The sequence below is a fragment of the Morchella importuna genome (genome assembly GCF_003444635.1).
Source record: "Morchella importuna strain M04M26 chromosome Unknown Morimp01GS033, whole genome shotgun sequence".
NCBI classification, from domain to species: domain Eukaryota; kingdom Fungi; phylum Ascomycota; class Pezizomycetes; order Pezizales; family Morchellaceae; genus Morchella; species Morchella importuna.
Window position 1 is genome coordinate 249,221 of NW_025763430.1, and position 20,343 is coordinate 269,563.

The window sequence follows — 20,343 nt, forward strand, 5'->3', positions numbered from 1 at the left end:
CCTTTTTGAGACCCCAAATTTCATTCCAGGTGTTAGGGTACACACTTGAATTATCCGGAAAACATTGCGGAGAACTCTATTTAAATAATAAGCTTGCCGGCAACCTCGCCGGCGGGCCCGGGGCCGCACCGAGACTCAGAAGTTCGGGGTACACGGCGATTTCGAGATCGAGATGACTCTTACTACTCCTGCCATATCGGTTCGAATATATTAACATGAGTGAATATTAGAGTTAGTAATATTCCTTTCTAGTGATAGTGAGAAGTGGTACAAGACTCCTGCGGGCCGGAATTATTCAAGAGATCCGCAAGGATATAGAGTTAAGATGATGGACGAGTCCTCATCGCTTACATTCCCCGAAACGAATATCTCCACTCTTAGTTTAGACCTTTGACACTATCCTCGTTGCCAGAAGTCAAGAGCGAGTGACGGCTGATGTCGCTAGGAACATATAATTACCATATTACCTAACTGCAGGACATTCCTCACTTCCTAGATCCTGGTCACGCATTATCCAAATAGCCTGCATCCAGTACTCAAACTTTAATGCTCGGGCAGTGTTCAGCAAGAGCTCTAGAGTTAATAAAGCCTCATTCATTTACAAGCTCGGAAAGGTATAACCCGGCGCGGCTGTACAGTACCTAGGCATCGAATTCATCTGAATCTGATCTAGGTTTCACCGCCAAGAACTTGGTGTTTCGCGCAGCTGATGCCAGGGATGACGACATACGGAACCTCCAGAATTAGACCTGATCGCACAGACTTCCTGGAATTATAGCTCACGTATGAGGAACAATGGAAGGATACTCTCTGAGGTACCTACATGTGTATTATCTCCACATACGTATTCAGGCTTTTTATCAATGGATCCCAGACCCGGTATAACGGTAGACTGCAAACTTTGAACTACCCATTCCACCTATGACCGATGCTCACGCAGGACGAGATGAACAGCCTACATATGTACTTCATATCGATAACCGCAAGCAAACTACGCAATTTTGCATTTTCTTTTCCCCTTTCATAGCATGTGTTCGCGGCTAAATTAAAGAAGAAGGAAAATGCGAGTAATACAGACCACCACCACCTCTGTCCGACTCTTAACCTCCGGCCCTACAATTGCAGTCCTATTCGAATTCATGTATCCCCTAAACAGTTAATGCTGGGATGAAAGCAGGCGCGCCGACTCTCTCGTAAGACCGCCACCTGCAAAAAAAATTGCGGGGTACGATACAGTATCCCTGATCATGTAGTTTAAGACAAGCATCCCGTTTCTTCCGCACGTACCGTTGAATAATTATATAACCCGGCTCGCTAACTGTGAGAGACAGCTTTTAAGTATCAATGATTACATGTATATTTTTGCACATTCCCCCGTTTCGATTAGCTTGGCATATCTTGCTCGGAGGCCCCGGAGAATGCATGGCCCAAGCTTCCTGAAAATCCCGACTAATTTTTCTCTTACCTTTTTTTTTCCCGCTCCTTTTTGCACCTGAGACGGTTTCTGCCGACCGGCCTACGCATGGTGATCATGATAACCACAATTTATTACGGCGCGCTGCATATAGTAAGGACTCCGGCTGATTCAACTTTTTCTAACATGTGGGCTCTAGTTGGAGAAGGGGGACTCCACGGCATAGTGTTTATTTTGTTATACTTTTTTTGTATTTTTTCCAACCATCAGCTTCTTTCTTTTTGTGCGAAAAGAACAAGGTTGGTTCACTGACCAAGATGTCCACGGATCGGACATTTTCCAAAATCAATCAATACCGGTACACACTGACTAAGTACCCTCCCACTTTGTTAATTTCTAGTTAATCTTCCTAACCTAGCTAAAAGAACCATACCAGCTGTCAGAAGAGTACATACTCTAAGTACTAATGCATGCAGTAGATAGCAGGTACCCTAGCATGGTTTGCTCGTACTCTACTATAATATCTGATACTCTAGCGAAAAGGCAGGAGGCTCCGGTGAGAGAAATGTTGAGAAATTGAATCAATTGATAAAAGCTAGTTTTGGCAATACCATGCTCGCGCTCGATCACCTTACCAATGCGATGGAAATATATCATCAAGGCATCGCAATCTGAGACGGTTAATAGGCCTAAAATTCTGCATTGTTTTTTATTTTCGGCTGTTCTTCCTTCGCCTAGAAGTGTAACCAGGCATCCCGGATAGCGTGCATACATGCTCTGCATACCGACCTACAGCAGTATTCTACGTTACCCCCGGACGGACGCGTCGAGACAAAACTACATACATACCTTCTCAACTTTCAAGAGTGGCTAATCCGAATCACGGGGACAAGCAACAACGGAGCAAGGTTCTTTACAGTACTATTGATGATAGTGGCATTGCCGGATTGCTTCCTTTCTTTTGCACCCCTTTTCTCGTTCGAGAAAGTAATTATCCAGGGGAGCTACTAGGTACAGCTTCATATGTACATAATTTGCTAGTCTCGCTTCAGGGTTGTCGGAGGTTCATGTGGGCTGAAGGCGCATGGTTCACTGGCTCCGGGTACTTTGAATAGCTGAATACCTAGTGTCGGTACTCCGATATATGATATGATATGGGATAAAGAGGGTAAGTAGCACAGCGTTAACACCAACTACTGAATGTAAGGAAAGGTGCAAGTGGGTACTCTACATATCCACCTAGGCTACATACCTAGAGTAGGTACAGTAATAACGACATCGAGTTGTTGGGTTTTGTCGGGAAAGCTTGCCACATGGCTTACGACGTCCGTGTCCCTTTCAGGGACGTTCTTGCGAAAATACTTCGAGAATGTGTATGGTGTATGGAACAGAGTGTCTACATATCTGTAAGTAGCTGGTGGTCTGATATGATATACCTATACGATAGCGAATTGTTGCTGGGTAGGTCACACTGGGGAGATCGCGAGAGGATCCTGATACGTTTGGCAGAAGTGAGTAAGATCACACCTATCGTTGGTTTAGAGCTGATAATGACAATACCTATATGGACATGTAGTACCTACAGGAGGCTTAGGAAACTAACCATTGCCAGATACAGTAAGGGAGAACATGCAGCGGCTACGGATAATGAAGCTCAGATCATGCCGTCGTGCATGAAACATTTCGGAGTCGCCAGACTTTGTTTGCTGTTGCCACTCACGAGAGAACAATTAAAATACTACTGCTCGTTCGCAAGCTGAAGGAAACCTTTCTATAGTTGCCCTGAAAGTTGAGGACTCAATACCACGGATATCGCCGTGGTGTTTTGAGGCTGGATGAGTGCTTTTTCCTTTAGAGGATTCTTGATCCACATCGATATCGCGTAAACGTTAAACGGTCGAGTCTTGCGCATCCCCTTTCTAGGACGCGGCTCTTGCTTTCAGGAAGTCTAGACATATGGGTACATATCTCAACTCGATCACACTCCCTCACTCTACTGAAGTCCTTTACCTAACTCCGGCACATGTTTTCCGTACATACATTACGGACCGGTGCAAACCCATTCCCCAATAAGAGAGAAAAATAAAATAAAAAAAAAAAAAAAAAAATAAGAAAGAAAGAGGTACAGAAAGAGGAGTCGAGTTATCCATACTAGTTACTCTACCTACTACATCGACATTGAATTGCCGGTAGCTATAGGTGTACTTGCATATTGCCAAAGAAAGTCCGCAAACGTCTGACCCACGCTCTCATTCTTCTTTGTGGTATCACACACGCTAATATACTCACCACAGGATGAAACTATACGGTCACACTGGTTCTTCTGAAAACGTACCCATTGTGAGTCGGCAATTTCCCCCTTTCAGGTTTCAATCAGCCCAAAGTCTGTACTCGTACCAGGTTGCCATGTCGTAGGAATCCATATGGCTTGCATTCATGGCTTGCACCCTCAGTGGGCGGCGGAGCTTTCTGCACCACGGCGTTCACGATATTTGTTGCTGCTACTGGTGCTTATGGTGGTGGGGGTCCATGGATCTAGCTCGCTTTACTCTCGTGAAAGGCCCCGCATCGGGATTCCTGAGGTATTGGGTCCGCCCGGCCATGAGTTTTTTTAGTTTTCTATTTTATTTTTTCCACCCTACATACAATATCGTTAGGTGGTGGTGGGTATGATGTGATATATTAAATATCCTTATAGTGCCCCGGGGCTTTCAAGATTTCCGTATTGTATTAAAGCACTCGAGTTCGCCCTTTACACTTTCACTGTTATATCCGGCAGCATTCATTTATTCCTTCGACCAGATCAGATCACTCTCGACAGCATCTACACTTTCAATCAATCATGAGCACCTCAAAGGTTACTTCAAAGTCGACGGCCAGCGCCGTCGCTACACCGGTGGAGATAGATGCCTCTTCAGATATCAGTACTCCCTCCGCAGAGTACGGTGGGTGGAAGAAGAGTGTTTATAAGGATTGTGAGTAGTAATTATAATAATAATGACTTGTCTCTTTCTGCAGAAACATTTTACTGACTCTGCTTCGTACAGATGCGCTTCAGATGGTTAGTTAAATTAGCTTTACCAGTAATAGTTATACTATTACTGGACATCGTACTATTCTTTTTTATTTGGGATGTGCTAATGTAGTTGATATTGATCCATTTCCAGATCGTTGAATTCATAGGTAAGCCTGCAGTGCACCGCTGATCATTCCCTCCCTCACCTCCAAATGTCTCATCATGATCTCCAGTAGAGAGTGTAAACTAACCAACGTACCCTTGCTCCTTCTAGGCACCTTTCTCTTCCTCCTCTTCGCCTTTGGCGGCACCCAAGCCGCAAAAGTCAACTGGGACTACGCCGCCCCGAACCCCGCCCATAACCCCACAAAAGCCGTCGCATCGCCCGATCTCCTCCTCTACATCGCCGTCGCTTTTGGTCTCTCACTCACAGTAAATGTGTTTGTCTTCTACCGTGTCAGCGGTGGCCTCTTCAACCCCGCGATCACAACGGGACTTGTGGTCATTGGCGCGATGAGCCCGTTGAAGGGAGCCTTGCTCGGTGCGTCGCAGTTGCTAGGAGGGATCGCTGCGTCGGCGGTGGTTGCGGGATTGTTGCCGGGAGGTTTGGCGGTCGGGACGGCTCTGGCACGTAAGTATTTTCAGGACCCCGGGAGTCGCATATACGCGAAATGGGGGAGAGTGCTGACAGTGTTTGGTGTTTGTGTAGCGGGAGTTTCAACTGTGCAGGGATTGTTTCTGGAAATGTTCTTGACTGCGGAACTCATGATTACGATCTTCCTTGTACGAAATCCCTTATACTCTATTCCGGCCCGCAAGTCCCACAAAACATAAAACTAACCTCTCCTTAATTCAGCTTGCCGTTGAGAAGCACCGCGCAACGTATATTGCGCCTCTTGGTATCGGCGCTTCCTTCTTCATCACCCAGCTGTTCGGTGTTTACTTCACCGGAGGTATGTCGTATAGTTCTCTCCTAGATCTAGAGCTCCTCCTCTTCCTCCTACCCTAGCTACTAGCTTAGCTACCATAGCTATCATTCCCAACCCAACTGTCCCATATATGTACTACCGGTCCAGTTTCTAACACATCCATCTCACTCGGCTAGGCTCCCTAAATCCCGCACGATCTTTCGGCCCGGCTGTCGTGACAGGCGACTTCCCAAGCTACCATTGGATCTATTGTAAGTTACTTCTCCCACTCTTCTTTCCCTCCACCGATATTGCCAGCGCATTATATGTTCCTTCTTCCTTCTTTTCTCTTTAATTCATAATCACTCCCCTGGCCCCTGCTCCCAAGACACCCGCTAACAAAACCGCTTCCAGGGCTCGGACCAGTAATGGGCGCATGCCTCGCCGCAGGAGTATACAAAATCCTCCTCCTCGCAGACTACACGACCATCAACCCCGGCCAGGACGAGGATGGCCTCACCTCTGTTGAGTCTGTCCTCACCGCCATGCGCAAGGGTAACGGCATCACCAGGGCCGATGGCGAGTTAGGCAGACGCGGAGAGATCAGTATTGTCTAAGAGGAAAGGTTTTTCCGGGTGGGTGTTTTTTTTGATTTTTAAGAGTGTTTTCCGGATTGGATCTTAGTTGCTATCATTCTCGGCACGGGGGGACTTCTATTTGCACTACTTCTACTTCTTCGACTTTTACTTCTTCTTTTACCGAGGCTTTTGCTTTTTGTTTGATGGGTCTTCTCTATTTTTCTGGCTTGTATTGTGGTTTATTTTTTGTGTGTTTTATCATGACGGCGTCTTTGTGTGCCTGTTTTATTGTATCAGGTTATCTGGGTTATAGGGGAAAGGGTTTTTTTGGTTTCAATTTTCTTTGCGGGATCGAGAGTAGGAAGCGTATAAATATGGGGAGCTATGTTTTTCGGGGGGAGGTGGAGGATCATGTTGCATAACGCATTTTTATATCCATTATCTATATCCATTATTCATCATCATCATTATCCATATTCGTTTCTTTGCTTGGGGTGGCTTGTTTCTGTCTATCTGTTCTACATACACATGCGAATACGCACACGATACATGTGACGAAAAGAGAACAAGAATTAATACATACATACATACTCTACACAAACATTGCTTTTTTGCCCGTTTTGCGTTTCCGTTTCGTTTCGGTTTGTCACCTTTCCCTTCAAATGCACAATGGAAGGATCATGACATATGTGGGAGAGCATTCACAGGCGAGATTCATATCAATCAAAGTGTAATAACATGCAATGCATGCAGCGCGCGGCGCAGCAGATTATCCGATATCCATTCTTTACAAAACAAAACGGTCGTCACCCTAGGTTACATATTACTCCTAACTCCTTACTTCTTACTATACCAACTTCCGCTTAATTCTTATCCTTACTCATTTTGTGTTGTTGTTGTTGTTGTACGTGAACTGCGTGAACGACCTGGAATGGGGTTGTATACTGGAAGGAGAAGAAAGAGTCGAGAGACACTCACAGCATATCGATTCACAAACATCATAATGGGAATTAGGGTACAGTCCAGGCGGTGCAGCGCAGTCTCCACCCGCTATTGCGCGCCTGCAGAACTGCAGAAAATAAAAAAAGTGAAAGAGAAGAAAAAAAAAGCGTCCGCTTAATCCCATCAGATGGACGACTGCCCGCCCACAATCGGTGGCTTGCTTGCGACGTAAAAAGTAAAGAATAAAAAAACGCGATACAAAAAATAAAAGGCGATAAAAAAAAATGTGATCGCATATCGTGGATGGAATACGACATTGGCTACGCACATTGTCCATTGCGGGATTAGGCTTTCTGGGAGGAGGAGAAGGAGGAAATGTCATAATTACTTTTTCTGGCTCCTTAGCTCCTTTCTATTGCTTTTTCCTTCCCTTCCACAAAAAGTAAAAGTGCGGGGACGTTCACACTAACCACTGTTAGAGTTGGGTAAGGGATAAGGGTGCGAATCTCACGATCGAATGAATGAGCGCCCGCACGGCCTTTAGGAGAAAGAAGGCTTAAAAAATGGCCGGCACACGGACGGAGCGGAGGAATACATACATACGTATCTTCGGCCCCGTCGTGAATATGTCTAGCGACGTAGGTGGAGCGTGTACCATACTAGGCGGTCGACCGAATTAGATTCTGCTCACGTCTCACTGGCATTGCGATCTGTCCTGTTGGTGTTGTTAATGTTGCGATGAAAAGAAAAGGTACTTTAGAAGTATCGTCACTTAAGGCTAACGACAGGAAGACCGACAGAGAGACAGGCTGCGGTGAGAAGGATTGAGTTGAGCTCGTGATCACTCGCAATCGTGGGAAGTGATGTTGTGCTATGTGCTAAAGAGGTCACTAAAACCTCACGATAGTTGACGTGGTGGTGTGCGTGTGTCATGCGATGTCACTCGACTTGAGCCCCCATATCCAGTCGCAATAGAAACTCTTAACGCAAATTACTAAACCTCCACTTTGCCAACCAAGACCTTTTGTTGTATATCGTCCATTGATATTCCAAAACCAGTAGATATCTCAAAACATCTCGCCACCTTTTAGCCCTCGTGGCAAGGCGGGACGAGTGACATCCCATGCTCGAAACACATCGTAACTGAATTTTGTAGGTTCCCAAGTCTTGCAAGCATCGATTCATCGGAAACAGAGATCGACCAAACCCGCTTTTTTCTATCTCAGCCCACTTCTACCAGCAACCAGTGTACACTTCTAATCATTGCATTAGCACATACGCGAGTAAATAGGCGAACCAGCGATATCCCACAAACTGTCAATGATATCCACGTTTTCCGCTACGCTGGATAAACTTTTCGTAAGCACCCCTCCCTTCTTCGATCAGATCTACAGTGCCTATGGCGAATCCCGGGGTCACGTCTGTTTATTTTCGTTTCCTTTCCGCTCATTCGCACGTCCCATTCTGCAGGCAGAATTCTAGAGGTTTTGCCCCGCGTCATGTCACGGATGGCAATACGTACGCGCAGTAGCAGAGTACGTGCGGCTGCATAAGCGTGTGTCTGTCTGTCTTTTCGCCGCATGACTTATATATCCTGTCCAGTTGTGTTAGACACTCAACGATTCAGAGTACCGGACCGTGAGCTAAGGTCGGTAGTCTTCTCCTGCTTGCTGTCAGCCAAAGCTACTCACTAGATGAAACGTTAGGACCCTTTTTTAAGTGGGGGCCGAGTGAGAGTGAAAAGCTTGGTCCTGTCTCGGGGGTCTCGGGGCGGAGGTGTAGTTTGAGCCTTATGTTTACTCTACATAGGTGGCCTTAGAGGCGGTGGGAAGCTCTAGATCTCCTATTCTCACGATGGTGGTCAACTGAGTCTTTGGCGTTGTAGAGGCAGAGATTCGCACAGACAGCACACTAACAAGGCCGGCCACGAACGGCATCGATAAAGCCCGGATTAATTAACGGAAAAACTGTCTGATTCTGATTGGGAGATAAGAGATAAGAGATAAGGATATTCCGGATTAGCACTTACTAAGCCAGGAGATATTAGTCTGTCCAATAGAAAGCAGCCAAATTCGCCGTTTGACCTTTCCGCTTTGGTTGGTCCAGAGGTTGATGCCGAGTAGATATGCCAGTTAATTTATTAACCTACATGTAGGGCAAGTGAAATCTACACTACCACAATATTAACACATATTGACGAACTTTCGCCCTCCTACCTAAAAGAGAAATGCGGTTTTTTTCTTCTTTCCAATGGGTTAGGGTTACGTACCTGTTAGATCGAGCCTACACGGGAGACGTACCCGCTGCCATGGGGAAACGGTCCACCCGTAGAAGGCTTGATCAAAACGATGAGAGATCTATGGCTAGGCTATTTATGGATGACGGTCGTTGCCAACGAACAACAACATATCCGTTTCAGCAAGCCAATTATTTGAGACTCTGGAAATAGTAATCCATTGGTGAAGTTCTGATACAGTTTCATGCGCGGGTCGGTCCAATAGGATAAAAAACCAGATTTTGGGGACGCTTTTCCCCCTCGAGCGCTCTCTCGGGCTCTTGAAAACCGAGTGATACGTGGTGAGCAGGATTAACCGGAGAAAAAATAAGTCTCTTAAGCTTTGTTCAAACATATAGTACGTCGGGGGAGATTATACCTAGTGATATCAGGATACAAGCCTGCAGTTTTCTGACTACGTGTGGTCCAAAAATTAAGACAGTAAGGAATGAACGTTTTTCGATGCTAAATGGTATAAAGCCGTAGTATTATTTCAAAGAAGGTGGTAGCGATACCGTAGATTTACAGCCTACTTCTTTTACGTCACAGTCATTGAATCCACTTCTGTAATGCCGTGTTAATAATACAGCACGAAAAAGGGGGTGTAATAAGTGCTGTACCAATACGGAATCGTGCAAAACTTCTGAATTAAATCGGAATCCTAACTATTATACCGTATTAATACCGTAAAAGTACCGTATACGTAACAATACGGTATTTTGGTACTGTATATTATGGTTCATTCTCCCCATAGGGTCTCACCATTTTGCGCGAGCTAGGTTTTGGAAGTTTTCCCCAGTTACAATGCCCGAATATGGCGCGGATAACTCCAAGTACGCCGCCATAATTTTCGGGTTACTTGAGGGTAGGGCGGACTACTCTTATTATTATTATTATTGTCCACCGCTAGGGTTAGGTTTTAGGTGGCACTTCGAGTGAAAGCTCATGACCGATAACCCAAAGCAGAATCCAGTTTCGACGATTCATTGGATATTGTATGTCTGATAAATCTCCAGTGAATGTGTTCTGAATTTTAGACAGCGTCGTATGTATACGTATCTAACATATTAAGCCACATTTCATGAGGCATACGTTTCCACCCTCGCCGTATACACCGTAATAACTGGCCTTCACCTCTACTTGTATACAAGCTACATGTAGTATACGTTTACATATTGGAATGCAAGTATTTAAGTAGAAATGATACTTCGTAGAATACCATGTCATGTATTCATCCAATGATCGTTTGAAAGGTTAAGTAGCTGATATAGAATAAAGATACCAAACCCACGATACTTCTCGAAAACAATCCAGATTTCATAGGCAAGGCAAATTCCAGAGATTTCAGTTGAAATAGGGCTAGGTTTGTTTCAAACAATGTTATTATGGGTAAAAGCGGCTCAGAAAGCTTGAGGAAATATTAAATTCTACTCCATCACGATGGTCATTATTGAGATAGTATGATTGCAATTTATCGGGTGAAGAACCTTATAGAATCTCAAAGGCGTTGTGATAATGGGAGCTAAAACTTGCGGAGAGGTCTAAAATGGCGCTTTTTGATATACGTTGTCAATTGGTGCACGATGACATACAATGCAAACTGACACACTTCACTCCCTCGGTCCAAAGGCGTAGGTCACCATGGAAGAATAGGTGGAAGATAGCATGGTGACCTCTTGACATAGAAATTCGGAGCTACTCTCATAGTTTCATAGTTCCGGTGACTTAGTGCTCACAAATATTGCAAACTACAATCCGATACCCAGCTACTGTGAACTTAAAGTCAAATCCAGTATCACCTTTACTTTCAGACCCGTAAGTCTGGAGGGGGCTTGTCACTAGTGACCTAATTCTGGACCATATTCTCAAGCATTTCCACTGGTCTAAGAAGCTACTCTTTATGAAATCTGGGCTGTGCCACTACTCGACGAATTTTGGAAGTCATTGATTGTATTGTAGCTGTGAAATGAGTTCATGCTGTGAAATTCAGATTTCCTGTATCACTTTAGATCGTGGGAGTGGGAGTGAATAATACCGAAGGTCAAAAAGTCCGTACCGTACGGAAGGTAAGATCTATAGACTGTGTCGTTTTGAAACATATGTTGTGTCGCTTTGAATTACATGTTATCGTACGCGTACATCAAGTGTAGTTGCTAGAAAGTGACATTTCAGACCTTTCCGTAAACTTTAACGGCTAATTTATGATTAATAACTCAAATCATGATCAGCCAACAGCAAAACTACAACTCAGAAAAGTTTACGTTCTTTCAAAAGAAGCTATTTTGGTTATCTTTTTTCCCTCTATAAATTCTCATTTGGTAAGGTTTTCATGTTGTGACAAAGAGCAAAGCTCCCGGGCTTGATATTTATCATTCTTTCTTCTGGGTCTAGTTGGGTCTTCATTACATATATGTTTGTATATCAAGGCCAAATAAGCATCCTCATTTAATCTCTCTCACTTTTTAGCTCATCCTGTCTAATGTCTCTTTAATAATTAAATAACATGGCTAGAATTAGGTCACTTGTACATGTACAGCCACTCTGCAAAAGTGTTCGTGATTCCAATTTCGGAGTGAGACATTTCTCCATATGTAACCGTGGCCGCATACACCAAGAGAAGACCAATGGCGTCAGGAATCAATGAAGAATAAAGATCAATGGCCTACATTTTCTATATAGTCATGAACTATATTATATACTAGAATTTTCGTTGTTTTCAATCTGAGCATTAATATCAACATTACGGGTACGTCACACTGCGCATTGATATTAAAACCAAATCACGAACACTTTTGCAGAGTGGCTGTACTAACAAACAGATAAGCTAAAGTCCCAGAAGTCTAATCATCGAGATTCAGTTTTAATAAAAGTGGGGACATGGGTCTGAGACTCCAGATTGTCCTCTAGTATGTACATATTCACCACGTGCTAGCTGATTGACCTGGCAAAAGGCTTTATATTTTGATATAGAGCAGGACCATTATGGCTGAATATATTCCACGCGTAGCCGGTGCAAAACTTCAACAAGAAACCGAAAAATTGACTATATGCCGGGGATATAATGTGTTGATTGAAGACATACTTTTAGCACATAACTTACATATTATAGGTCAGAAAATTTAAGTACTTCAAGACAGTCGGCTAGGTCTGACGAAATGAATCCATAGGGCAGATTCTTTGGTGATGCCGAATCAATGCATGTAGTGAGGACAGCCTAAATATTTGAACTAAGGTACGTGTAGGTATTGCAATTGGATCATTCTAGGCTATAGAAAAGATTGCAGGTGTCAATGATACCTACAACCAGTCAAGGCGCCTCTGTGGCAGCCCTGCTGTGGCGTTAACATACATGTACGTACATCTAGCCATGACGTGCCGATTACATCTCCCGTTGCCGTGTTAAACTTCAATTAAATCATAATTTCCACGCTAGTGAACCATCATGACAAAACGTGGGAGAGGGGTGGACCTCACCCCCATTCGTTCTGCCCCTCTATCCTATCACATCCACTCCAAACAACCCTATAACACTAATACTTCTACATTCATCCGCTGGAGCTCTCTACGGGCCTAGATTCACCACTGTAAGTACCGCTCTCCGTTAAGGCTACTAGCGGGAATGATAGACGAACTCTAAGAATAAATTCAGAGTTGGGATTGAATAGTGGATAAATTTACGCCCGGAATGAAAGTAGCCCTGTTACCTGAAGACTGACTCGTGTGTTATATGTAAGCCTGAGTCCCGTACATACATATCGCCATCTCGAATATCTCCTTCACCACCAGATGTTTGCCAGGGAAAACCGGCTCTATTCATAGTGAGAGTACGTACTGGCGTGGGCCTACTTATCTACCAACATGAAGTTTGGCGTGGTTTGGGGATATTTCGGCATTGCGGGAAATATAGGTTCAATTGCAAACCATCTTCGATTCGCCAACATTTTACCTACTAGTCAATGTGTTAGGAATCTGTATCTTCGCCGCCGCCAAGTCTACCCTGGTGTCACCAACGGAAACTCGAACGGATGTGTTGGGGAGAACTACGCAAATTGATCAACACATATGGCTAATAGCATATACAGTAAGTTTCTGTCCATTTAACTTTTTCGTTTTAAGCTCAGTCAGAATGGCAAAGTATGCCATGCTGTATTCCAGCATGGTGTGACGTGACGCACGTGACGTTCTACGTGACAGAACGTACTACCACTTTACTGATCGTTTCCCGATACAAAAAAGAGTCTTCTTGACCGGCAGTTATTTGGCACATTTGACATTATGCGGTACGCTGATCGACACTTGCACGAATCAGCGTTCCGAGTGATACCCCATGATTCGCAGTAAAGACGGAACAGGTGTATACGCCGGTCAAAATTCACACCTAATGAGTACAATTGGAAGAATTAACTCGGGGACATGTTGAGTGAGCACTATCAAGCTCGATTGCAAAAAAGAACACTTTGCCCATATGCGACGGCAAAGCGACAATACCTACATGGACGCCGGTATGCCAACAAAATGAACTGTATCCTCTCATTCTTTTTGATATTCCAGCTGATGTTCTGCACCCTGCAGTAGCTCCTTGCTTATGGTTTCCGGAACGAGCTACTCTTCCTTTGAACACATCATTCAGGGACCGTCCTCGTGGCTTTGCAGAGGATTATTTTTTTTGAATCAGGTGATATCACTCGTCCTTTATTCATGAATATTTTCGAGCTATATCGAAATCGGGGCGGCTCAGAGTTTCGTATGTAAGGGATCCTCGCACTTGAAGCGTTTCAAGACCAGACCAGTGCGGGCCATCGCGATTGGGTGTCAGCATTCAATTCGTTGGTGCTACATATGCGCCTAGCTTTTAACCCTAGCCCTAACCCAAACGACGCCACATCACTTCCTTGCGAGTCAATTGATCAGCAAAATTCAACATAGTTACGTCGGATCTTGTCATGAGGTATTTGACACGTTTATAATTTTCAATCCTGCTAGATGAATATGTTTCCCACTTTATCCCGTTTGGCCTCTGCAAACATTGATATCTACCAGTGGATACTTCCTGATCTTTCCGCCGAAAACTCTTGGCTGCCAACGCTATGGAGCGGGAAGGGAGGGAAGTGGCTTGCACGAGGGAAACGTCACAAACATCGAATAGGATTCTTGGATTTAAGATTCCAATTGGACTGTCTACCATTTGCGGGCGTTGCCATAATTGCGGGGTACATTCTGTTGCGGTGGAATTCTGTTGCGGTGGAATCCTGTTGGCGTGGTTGGTTGCATATCGAGTGATCATCTATGCTTTCCGATCGAAACCTTACCATTCAGATCTCACAGATTTCGCGTTGCATGTGAAATTGCAAGTGGATAAGAAAGAAAATGCCCATGATGAGAAACGTGGATCTCATGCGTCATGGTATTGGAGAGGTTACCGAGTACGGCCGGGAGAGGCACGTACGGCATTGAACCTCCAACCGGGTCGTATCGTAAAATGATACTTTTTTGTTCATGTCCACGCACAGCTGTAATACCGCAACGGTTGGATATCAAAATACTGGTCAATACTTTTATTTATTTATTTTTTGCTAATTGGTTTCAACAGCGACGTGAACCCGTTCCGTTTGGCATTTACATTATTTTTCTCTCTTCGGTGCCTCCCGCCCGAACCTTAAACCGATTTATACCGACGTAGGCATGCGCAACCACTCGCATATCAGCAACCCAGTCAACCCAACCCCCTCCCTTCCTTCAGGGAGCAATTTGTACCCAATTCGTCACGAGTCACTCTACACTCAGGTAAAGTGGTTTATTTCAGCTCGCTCTTGCCGGCCTTCTTTTTAATTGAGTTCTGCGTGGCGAAAGGGGATCCTTGTAGATACACGCGTGTGCCGTAGCGGTATATGTCCGATGTGGAATTTCGAGGCTTCTTTCTTCTCCCCGAACCTTCTGCTGGCTTCTTTCTGAGTGTCCTAGGGTTCTAGTGGTTGGTGGCTTTGGGGCCTGGTTTCTGCTACACCTGTTTCTGACCGGGTGAACGGTAGGAATGAGCAGGACAAGTAGTATGTGTCAGAATGGTTTCGAGAGCTGCGAACATAGGAAGCCATCAGGCGTTTCCGGCCGGATTCACCGAATTCACCGCGCCGGTATGTAGGGGCCCTAGCGAAACGAGGAGTTGAATACTACTCTATGGTCAATGGCGCCTATGTACAGGTAGTTTACTGCTGTACTTGGAGACAGTGAAGAACCAACAAACAAAAAGGATTGCTTCTCTGCAATGAATTACTGTAAGAAAAAGCCGCTCAATTTTCAAGATGGCTCTTGTTTATTCTCGGTGGAAGGCCATACATGCGATCGGCGGTCCGACCTTCCCAATGGCCTGGCCGACAGAGTAGACTCCTAGCTGATGAAGGCTGAATGCATTGAACAGCAAATGCTCTTATCCTTTGATAAGGCCCAATATAGTATCCAGCTGGCTTGCGCGCGGTTGATTCCCAGCCAGTAAACGAAACAAACGAGGAAATATCCAGACGATGACAATTTTCTAGGTAGCTGAAGCTGGGCCGAAGCTGGAGTTTATTCCAGATTCCTTCCTTCCTTGGTCTTTTATTCTCCATGGACAGGGCCGTCAAGCATAGCCAACTGGTCTCGATCTTTGCGTTGCATCATGTTGGTTGGGGTGGACCGTGGTGGTGCAACTCGGGTTGCCCTAGGTTATCCTGGCTCGCCTCGCGCCCCACCTTCCTTCCCAAGATCGATCGATTGCCCGCTAGAGTAGTTTATCGCTAGGCGTCTTTTTCAGCCCATCACAATCTCCCGGTTGTCGAGCCAACAGCGCTAATAGAGGTGGGACCCTTGCTCCTTGGCACATTATTCTCCAATCCCGACTTCTCCTCGCTCGCGCTCGTCGCACCTGAACCTAAAAGATCCACGAAAAACGCCAAGACCGAATTAGGAACGACTCGACTTGCTTGATCAAAACTGAACAATTGCGCTGAAGGCGTCTCTCGCTAAAGAGGAAATTGAGAGGCTGGCTCCTGTTCCCTTCCCCCCCAGCCTCTCGCTTTCGCTTCCCCATACAACCCTTTTCCTTTTTCCTTTCTTCGGAGAGATTTTTTTACTTCCCTTTCACCCAGACAAGGTCTCATGAGCTGTCATCATTCTCCTCACTCCCCATGGGGTGGTGGTGGAAATAATGGCCGCCTCTTTGAGGCAATTCTGATTTTGATTGATATTCATTTCCTATTTTACCTCATACTGACAATTGGTGCATACGGGGGGTGAAAGGGGGCTGCAGAGTGCAGCTAAAGGTTGCACAGTATTCTACCCATTCGGCCCCCGGTTGTGTTTCTATTCTTGTTTGCATGCTATCAAACACAGATAGCGGACAGGGAACGAATTGGCCACCAACACGACCTGGAAAGTCGCCAATTCTATGGTCAAATCCTGCTGAAAAGGACAAAACAAAATCGCACAGGCCGTGCTAAGACAGCCACTCACGTGCGTCCACATAGTAGAGTTCTGGTTTCTTATAGTACTATTTGGTTGATATGATCAATTGCCCAAATAAAGCCATTTATTATGGTGATCGTCAAATTACGGTATTACTATTGAGATCCTGGTAAGAGTAAACAGCACCAGCCACACAACAACAAACGGGTCTCTCTCTTCCCCGCCCCCCTCGAGAGAACCGTAGCTTTGTAGTCTCGTCTGGCAAATAGTGCTCCCTTGTCCTTAGTACCCTTCCCCATTTCAGGCACCCACGTACCTACTTTCCCACCCCAGATCTTCGTCTAGAGAATCCCCGGACCACAGAATACACCTGGAGGAAACCCACCCATAGAGATTTCGCGTCACCTCTCACCCCGGTCCCCGAACGCCTACTTCAACCCGCAAATTCATCACGAATTCAGGTTCCCTTTTGTTCCTCCTCTATCAATCACTCGCCTCACTCACATCCCAACCGCTCCAGCCTCTTCTCAATCAGCCAGACGTGTTCATCATCTAGCTTGAACACCTCTTTCCCCTTTTTATAATACCACAAACCAGGGTATTCTCCTTTCTTGTCGCGTTAATTAAGGCGACAGGAAAATCCCGGAGAAATCACTAAGCAGACAAGCTGGATTTTGACGCCAGAGTCCCGATTCCCTTCAGTGTCTTCCCGTCATCGTACAAGACACCTGGGACTAGTACACACGTAGTTGAAGAAACTACAATTGAGCATCACCATACTGGGGGGGTGGTAGAGCCGCCTGTCCAGTATCATTCTCATCACGAAGTCGTAGAGGTGGAGAAACAACAGGGACATCATCTTGAGGGACATCATGTCCACCTATCTCATGAGGAAGAGGAGGATCAGCGCATTGTAATCTCTGAGACAGTTCGTCACGACTCTCACCATCACAATCAAAATTTCCACAATAACAATCATCATCTTCACAATCCCATGCCCGTGCACCATCACTCGACTCATGTAGTCGAGGAGGTTGTTCACCATCACCATCATGACGAGCAGCCCTCTCAACACGTAGCACTTTACGTTGACGAGGAGCGCCGCCACTCGGAAGAGGGTATCTTCTCTGACAGGTCTTCTGTCTCATCCCTTTCCTCTGAGGGCGGGAGACACCACCACGGACACCACTCGCACCGCCCCCACCTCCCTAAGTTGCTGCACGGCACCAGCCACCAACACCACACCTCCCACTCGCACCACGAACACGAGGAGCACAGCAACCACAACCTCCACCACAGCAACCACAGCAACCACAGCAACCACCTCCACCATAGCAACCACAGCAACCACGACCACCACGAACACCACGAACACCACAGCGACCATTCCCCTTCTGGAATCGTGCATAAGGTTATTGACAAGGTTGTTGAGCACATCCCGCACGTCCACCTACATAAAGACGAGCACTCCCACCACACCTCTTCCTCCTCTCACCTCCACAACCAACATCAGCATCTCTCGGAAGACCACCACCACAGTCACCACTCTCCAGATCCCATTGTTGTCAGTGAAGTTACTACTGTCGAACGCACAACAGTTGTAGATCCCGTCTACGAACAGCCCTCCCACCACACCGTTCATAAAGTCACCGTCGACGAGTTCGCTCCCGTAGTCGAAGTCCGCGAGTCTCATCTCCTCACCGAAAAAGAACACTCTTTCGAACAACACCCTTCTTCATCTCTCACAATGGTTAAGTTCCACGACACCCACGCTCACGGTGATGTCCACAGCTACGACCACTCCACCGGTCTTAGCCACCACGACTCCCATATCTCCAAGGCAGCTCACATCTCATCTGCCCACGAGTCAACCAAGTCCACCTTCACCATCCCTTGCCACCACATCCGCATTGGTGACTTGGTGATCCTCCAGCACCGCCCTTGCCAGATCATCCGTATCACCACCTCTGCTCAGACCGGCCAGCACCGTTACCTCGGTGTTGACTTGTTCACCAAGCAGCTTCACGAGGAGCCTTGTGTTGTCTCTCACCCATCTCCCTCAGTCGTCCTCCACTCCCTTCTCGGACCCGTCTTCAAGCAGTACCGTCTCATCGACATCCGTGATGACGGAAAGCTCGTTGCCATGACCGAGACCGGTGAGATCAAGCAGGGTCTCAAGGTCGTCGACCAGGGCCACCTCTGGGGACGTTTGAAGGAGGCTTTCGGCCACGGATCTGGGTCCGTCCGTGTCTTGGTCATCTCTGACCACGGCAAGGAGTTGGCCGTTGACTACAAGATTGTCCACCTTGCCCACAAGTTGTAAACGTGTTATATCTCTAATACATTTTCCATTTGTGTGTAAAATTCATTCTTGGGTGTCCCTTGAATGATCGTGTACTAGTCTCTGTGGGCGGGTGTTCTTGGGAGTAGTGTTGGCGGTCGCGATAGTTACGTCTTTTTTCCTTTTGTGTCACGTTTTTCAGATATCTTTCATGTTTAATGCGAAAAAACACCACAAAAAAAGAAGATGGTACGAATTTTAATTTGGGGAGGGGAATTGGGGGGGATAATCATGTTTGTAGTCTTTAGGCAATATCAAGCGGGGGTTTCTTCTGTTTTTGGCATTTGATTCGTTTTTTCTTGCATTCGCTCCTTTTTTTACGTTGTCTCTGGCAAAGCGGGTTTGAAAAAATCATTCTATCTAGGGAACGAAATACAAAGTGATTTTTTTTTTTTGGTTCCCACCAAAATTTATCGTTCTCCATCTTTTGCCATGTGTGAATTCCTGCCATTGACCAATTCCAATGTCTCGGGGGGGGGGGGGTTGTGGCTTCTAGGTGTCTCGATTCTAACATATCGATCTTGACGCGTTATTGTTGACTTTGCCGCTCTTACGTCTGACGCGTATCCGATTTGTTTACCTCCACACTCAAGCCGCGTGGTTTCCCTGCTGTGGGGGTTAGAGCGGCAACTCTCACACACTTCCTCTCAACAGCGGCCTGACATCCGAGTCGGGTGGAGGTCTCATGCTCAGGGTCTTCTTTTTCTGTCTCAACGCGCATATCGCATACCTACCATGCCCATCCATACCTTGCCATGCTATGCCATGCCATGCCCTGCGCGTAGCAAATACAATTTCCAATTTCCCACGCTCGATCAGCGGGAACAATTGAGCCATTGGATCAGCTCGTTTGTTTCCTCGCAATTGGGCAATCCCTCTCGCGCGCGATGGGGAGAAATGATGATGGGTCTGATGGGATCTACAGTGCGTTTTGGGGGAGGGGAGGGGGGGTAGTGCTGCGTTGTTTTTGTGCTGCACTTACAGAGCTTTGGGGTCTTCTTCCCTCTGCTGGAGATTGCGATTACTGTCTTGTCCCGCACCGCACCGCACGACATGGACATGAACCCATACCCATATCCTGGGTGTTCGGATTTGGGCCTGCAATTGCACCATCCTTACCTCTTTTCTTTTTTTTTTTTCCTTTCCCGTTCCCCTTGCCTTCTTTACATCACGTTCCATCTCTCGAACCTTCGGTGTGCAGAGGGAGAGTACATACATGAGGTGGGTACATGGTGTATCAGGGTTTCTCGACATGTAGAGCAAAGGGAAATACAAATACAGTACAAAAAAGGATAATAAAAAAAATTGGAAAGGCTGGTGTCTTCCCCGGCCGAAGGAAAGAAAGCGTGACACTGCTGACGTCGCCTTGGTCCATGTTGGGGCCGGTCGGTCGGGCATTCAGAGTATTCTCCACAGTCTCACTCTCTTACGC

General features: G+C 46.0%; 6 protein-coding genes across 6 annotated transcripts; 2 read left to right on the top strand and 4 right to left on the bottom strand.

The window, feature by feature from the left end:
• Positions 1-4,256: 4,256 nt before the first annotated feature.
• LAJ45_08999 (uncharacterized protein) lies at positions 4,257-5,955 on the top strand (the record flags this gene model as incomplete). Its single annotated transcript, XM_046118546.1, has 8 exons — positions 4,257-4,389; positions 4,462-4,475; positions 4,582-4,597; positions 4,705-5,061; positions 5,140-5,213; positions 5,287-5,383; positions 5,536-5,610; positions 5,753-5,955. 8 exons carry the CDS (start codon positions 4,257-4,259, stop codon positions 5,953-5,955), a joined length of 969 nt encoding a protein of 322 aa, XP_045968223.1.
• Positions 5,956-7,242: 1,287 nt separating this feature from the next.
• LAJ45_09000 (uncharacterized protein) lies at positions 7,243-7,791 on the bottom strand (the record flags this gene model as incomplete). Its single annotated transcript, XM_046118547.1, has 5 exons — positions 7,243-7,245; positions 7,329-7,396; positions 7,458-7,465; positions 7,557-7,573; positions 7,657-7,791. The coding sequence occupies 5 exons, from the start codon at positions 7,789-7,791 to the stop codon at positions 7,243-7,245; spliced, it is 231 nt and encodes a 76-aa protein (XP_045968224.1).
• A 289-nt stretch (positions 7,792-8,080) lies between these two features.
• On the bottom strand, positions 8,081-8,795 carry LAJ45_09001 (uncharacterized protein; the record flags this gene model as incomplete). The annotated part of the gene is made up of 5 exons (XM_046118548.1): positions 8,081-8,114; positions 8,170-8,197; positions 8,381-8,452; positions 8,550-8,602; positions 8,659-8,795. The coding sequence occupies 5 exons, from the start codon at positions 8,793-8,795 to the stop codon at positions 8,081-8,083; spliced, it is 324 nt and encodes a 107-aa protein (XP_045968225.1).
• A 6,429-nt stretch (positions 8,796-15,224) lies between these two features.
• LAJ45_09002 (uncharacterized protein) lies at positions 15,225-15,735 on the bottom strand (the record flags this gene model as incomplete). Its single annotated transcript, XM_046118549.1, has 3 exons — positions 15,225-15,300; positions 15,349-15,390; positions 15,467-15,735. 3 exons carry the CDS (start codon positions 15,733-15,735, stop codon positions 15,225-15,227), a joined length of 387 nt encoding a protein of 128 aa, XP_045968226.1.
• Positions 15,736-17,224: 1,489 nt separating this feature from the next.
• LAJ45_09003 (uncharacterized protein) lies at positions 17,225-17,549 on the bottom strand (the record flags this gene model as incomplete). Its single annotated transcript, XM_046118550.1, has 3 exons — positions 17,225-17,298; positions 17,351-17,450; positions 17,517-17,549. The coding sequence occupies 3 exons, from the start codon at positions 17,547-17,549 to the stop codon at positions 17,225-17,227; spliced, it is 207 nt and encodes a 68-aa protein (XP_045968227.1).
• Positions 17,550-17,564: 15 nt separating this feature from the next.
• On the top strand, positions 17,565-18,893 carry LAJ45_09004 (uncharacterized protein; the record flags this gene model as incomplete). Its single annotated transcript, XM_046118551.1, has 1 exon — positions 17,565-18,893. The coding sequence occupies one exon, from the start codon at positions 17,565-17,567 to the stop codon at positions 18,891-18,893; it is 1,329 nt and encodes a 442-aa protein (XP_045968228.1).
• Positions 18,894-20,343: the final 1,450 nt, after the last annotated feature.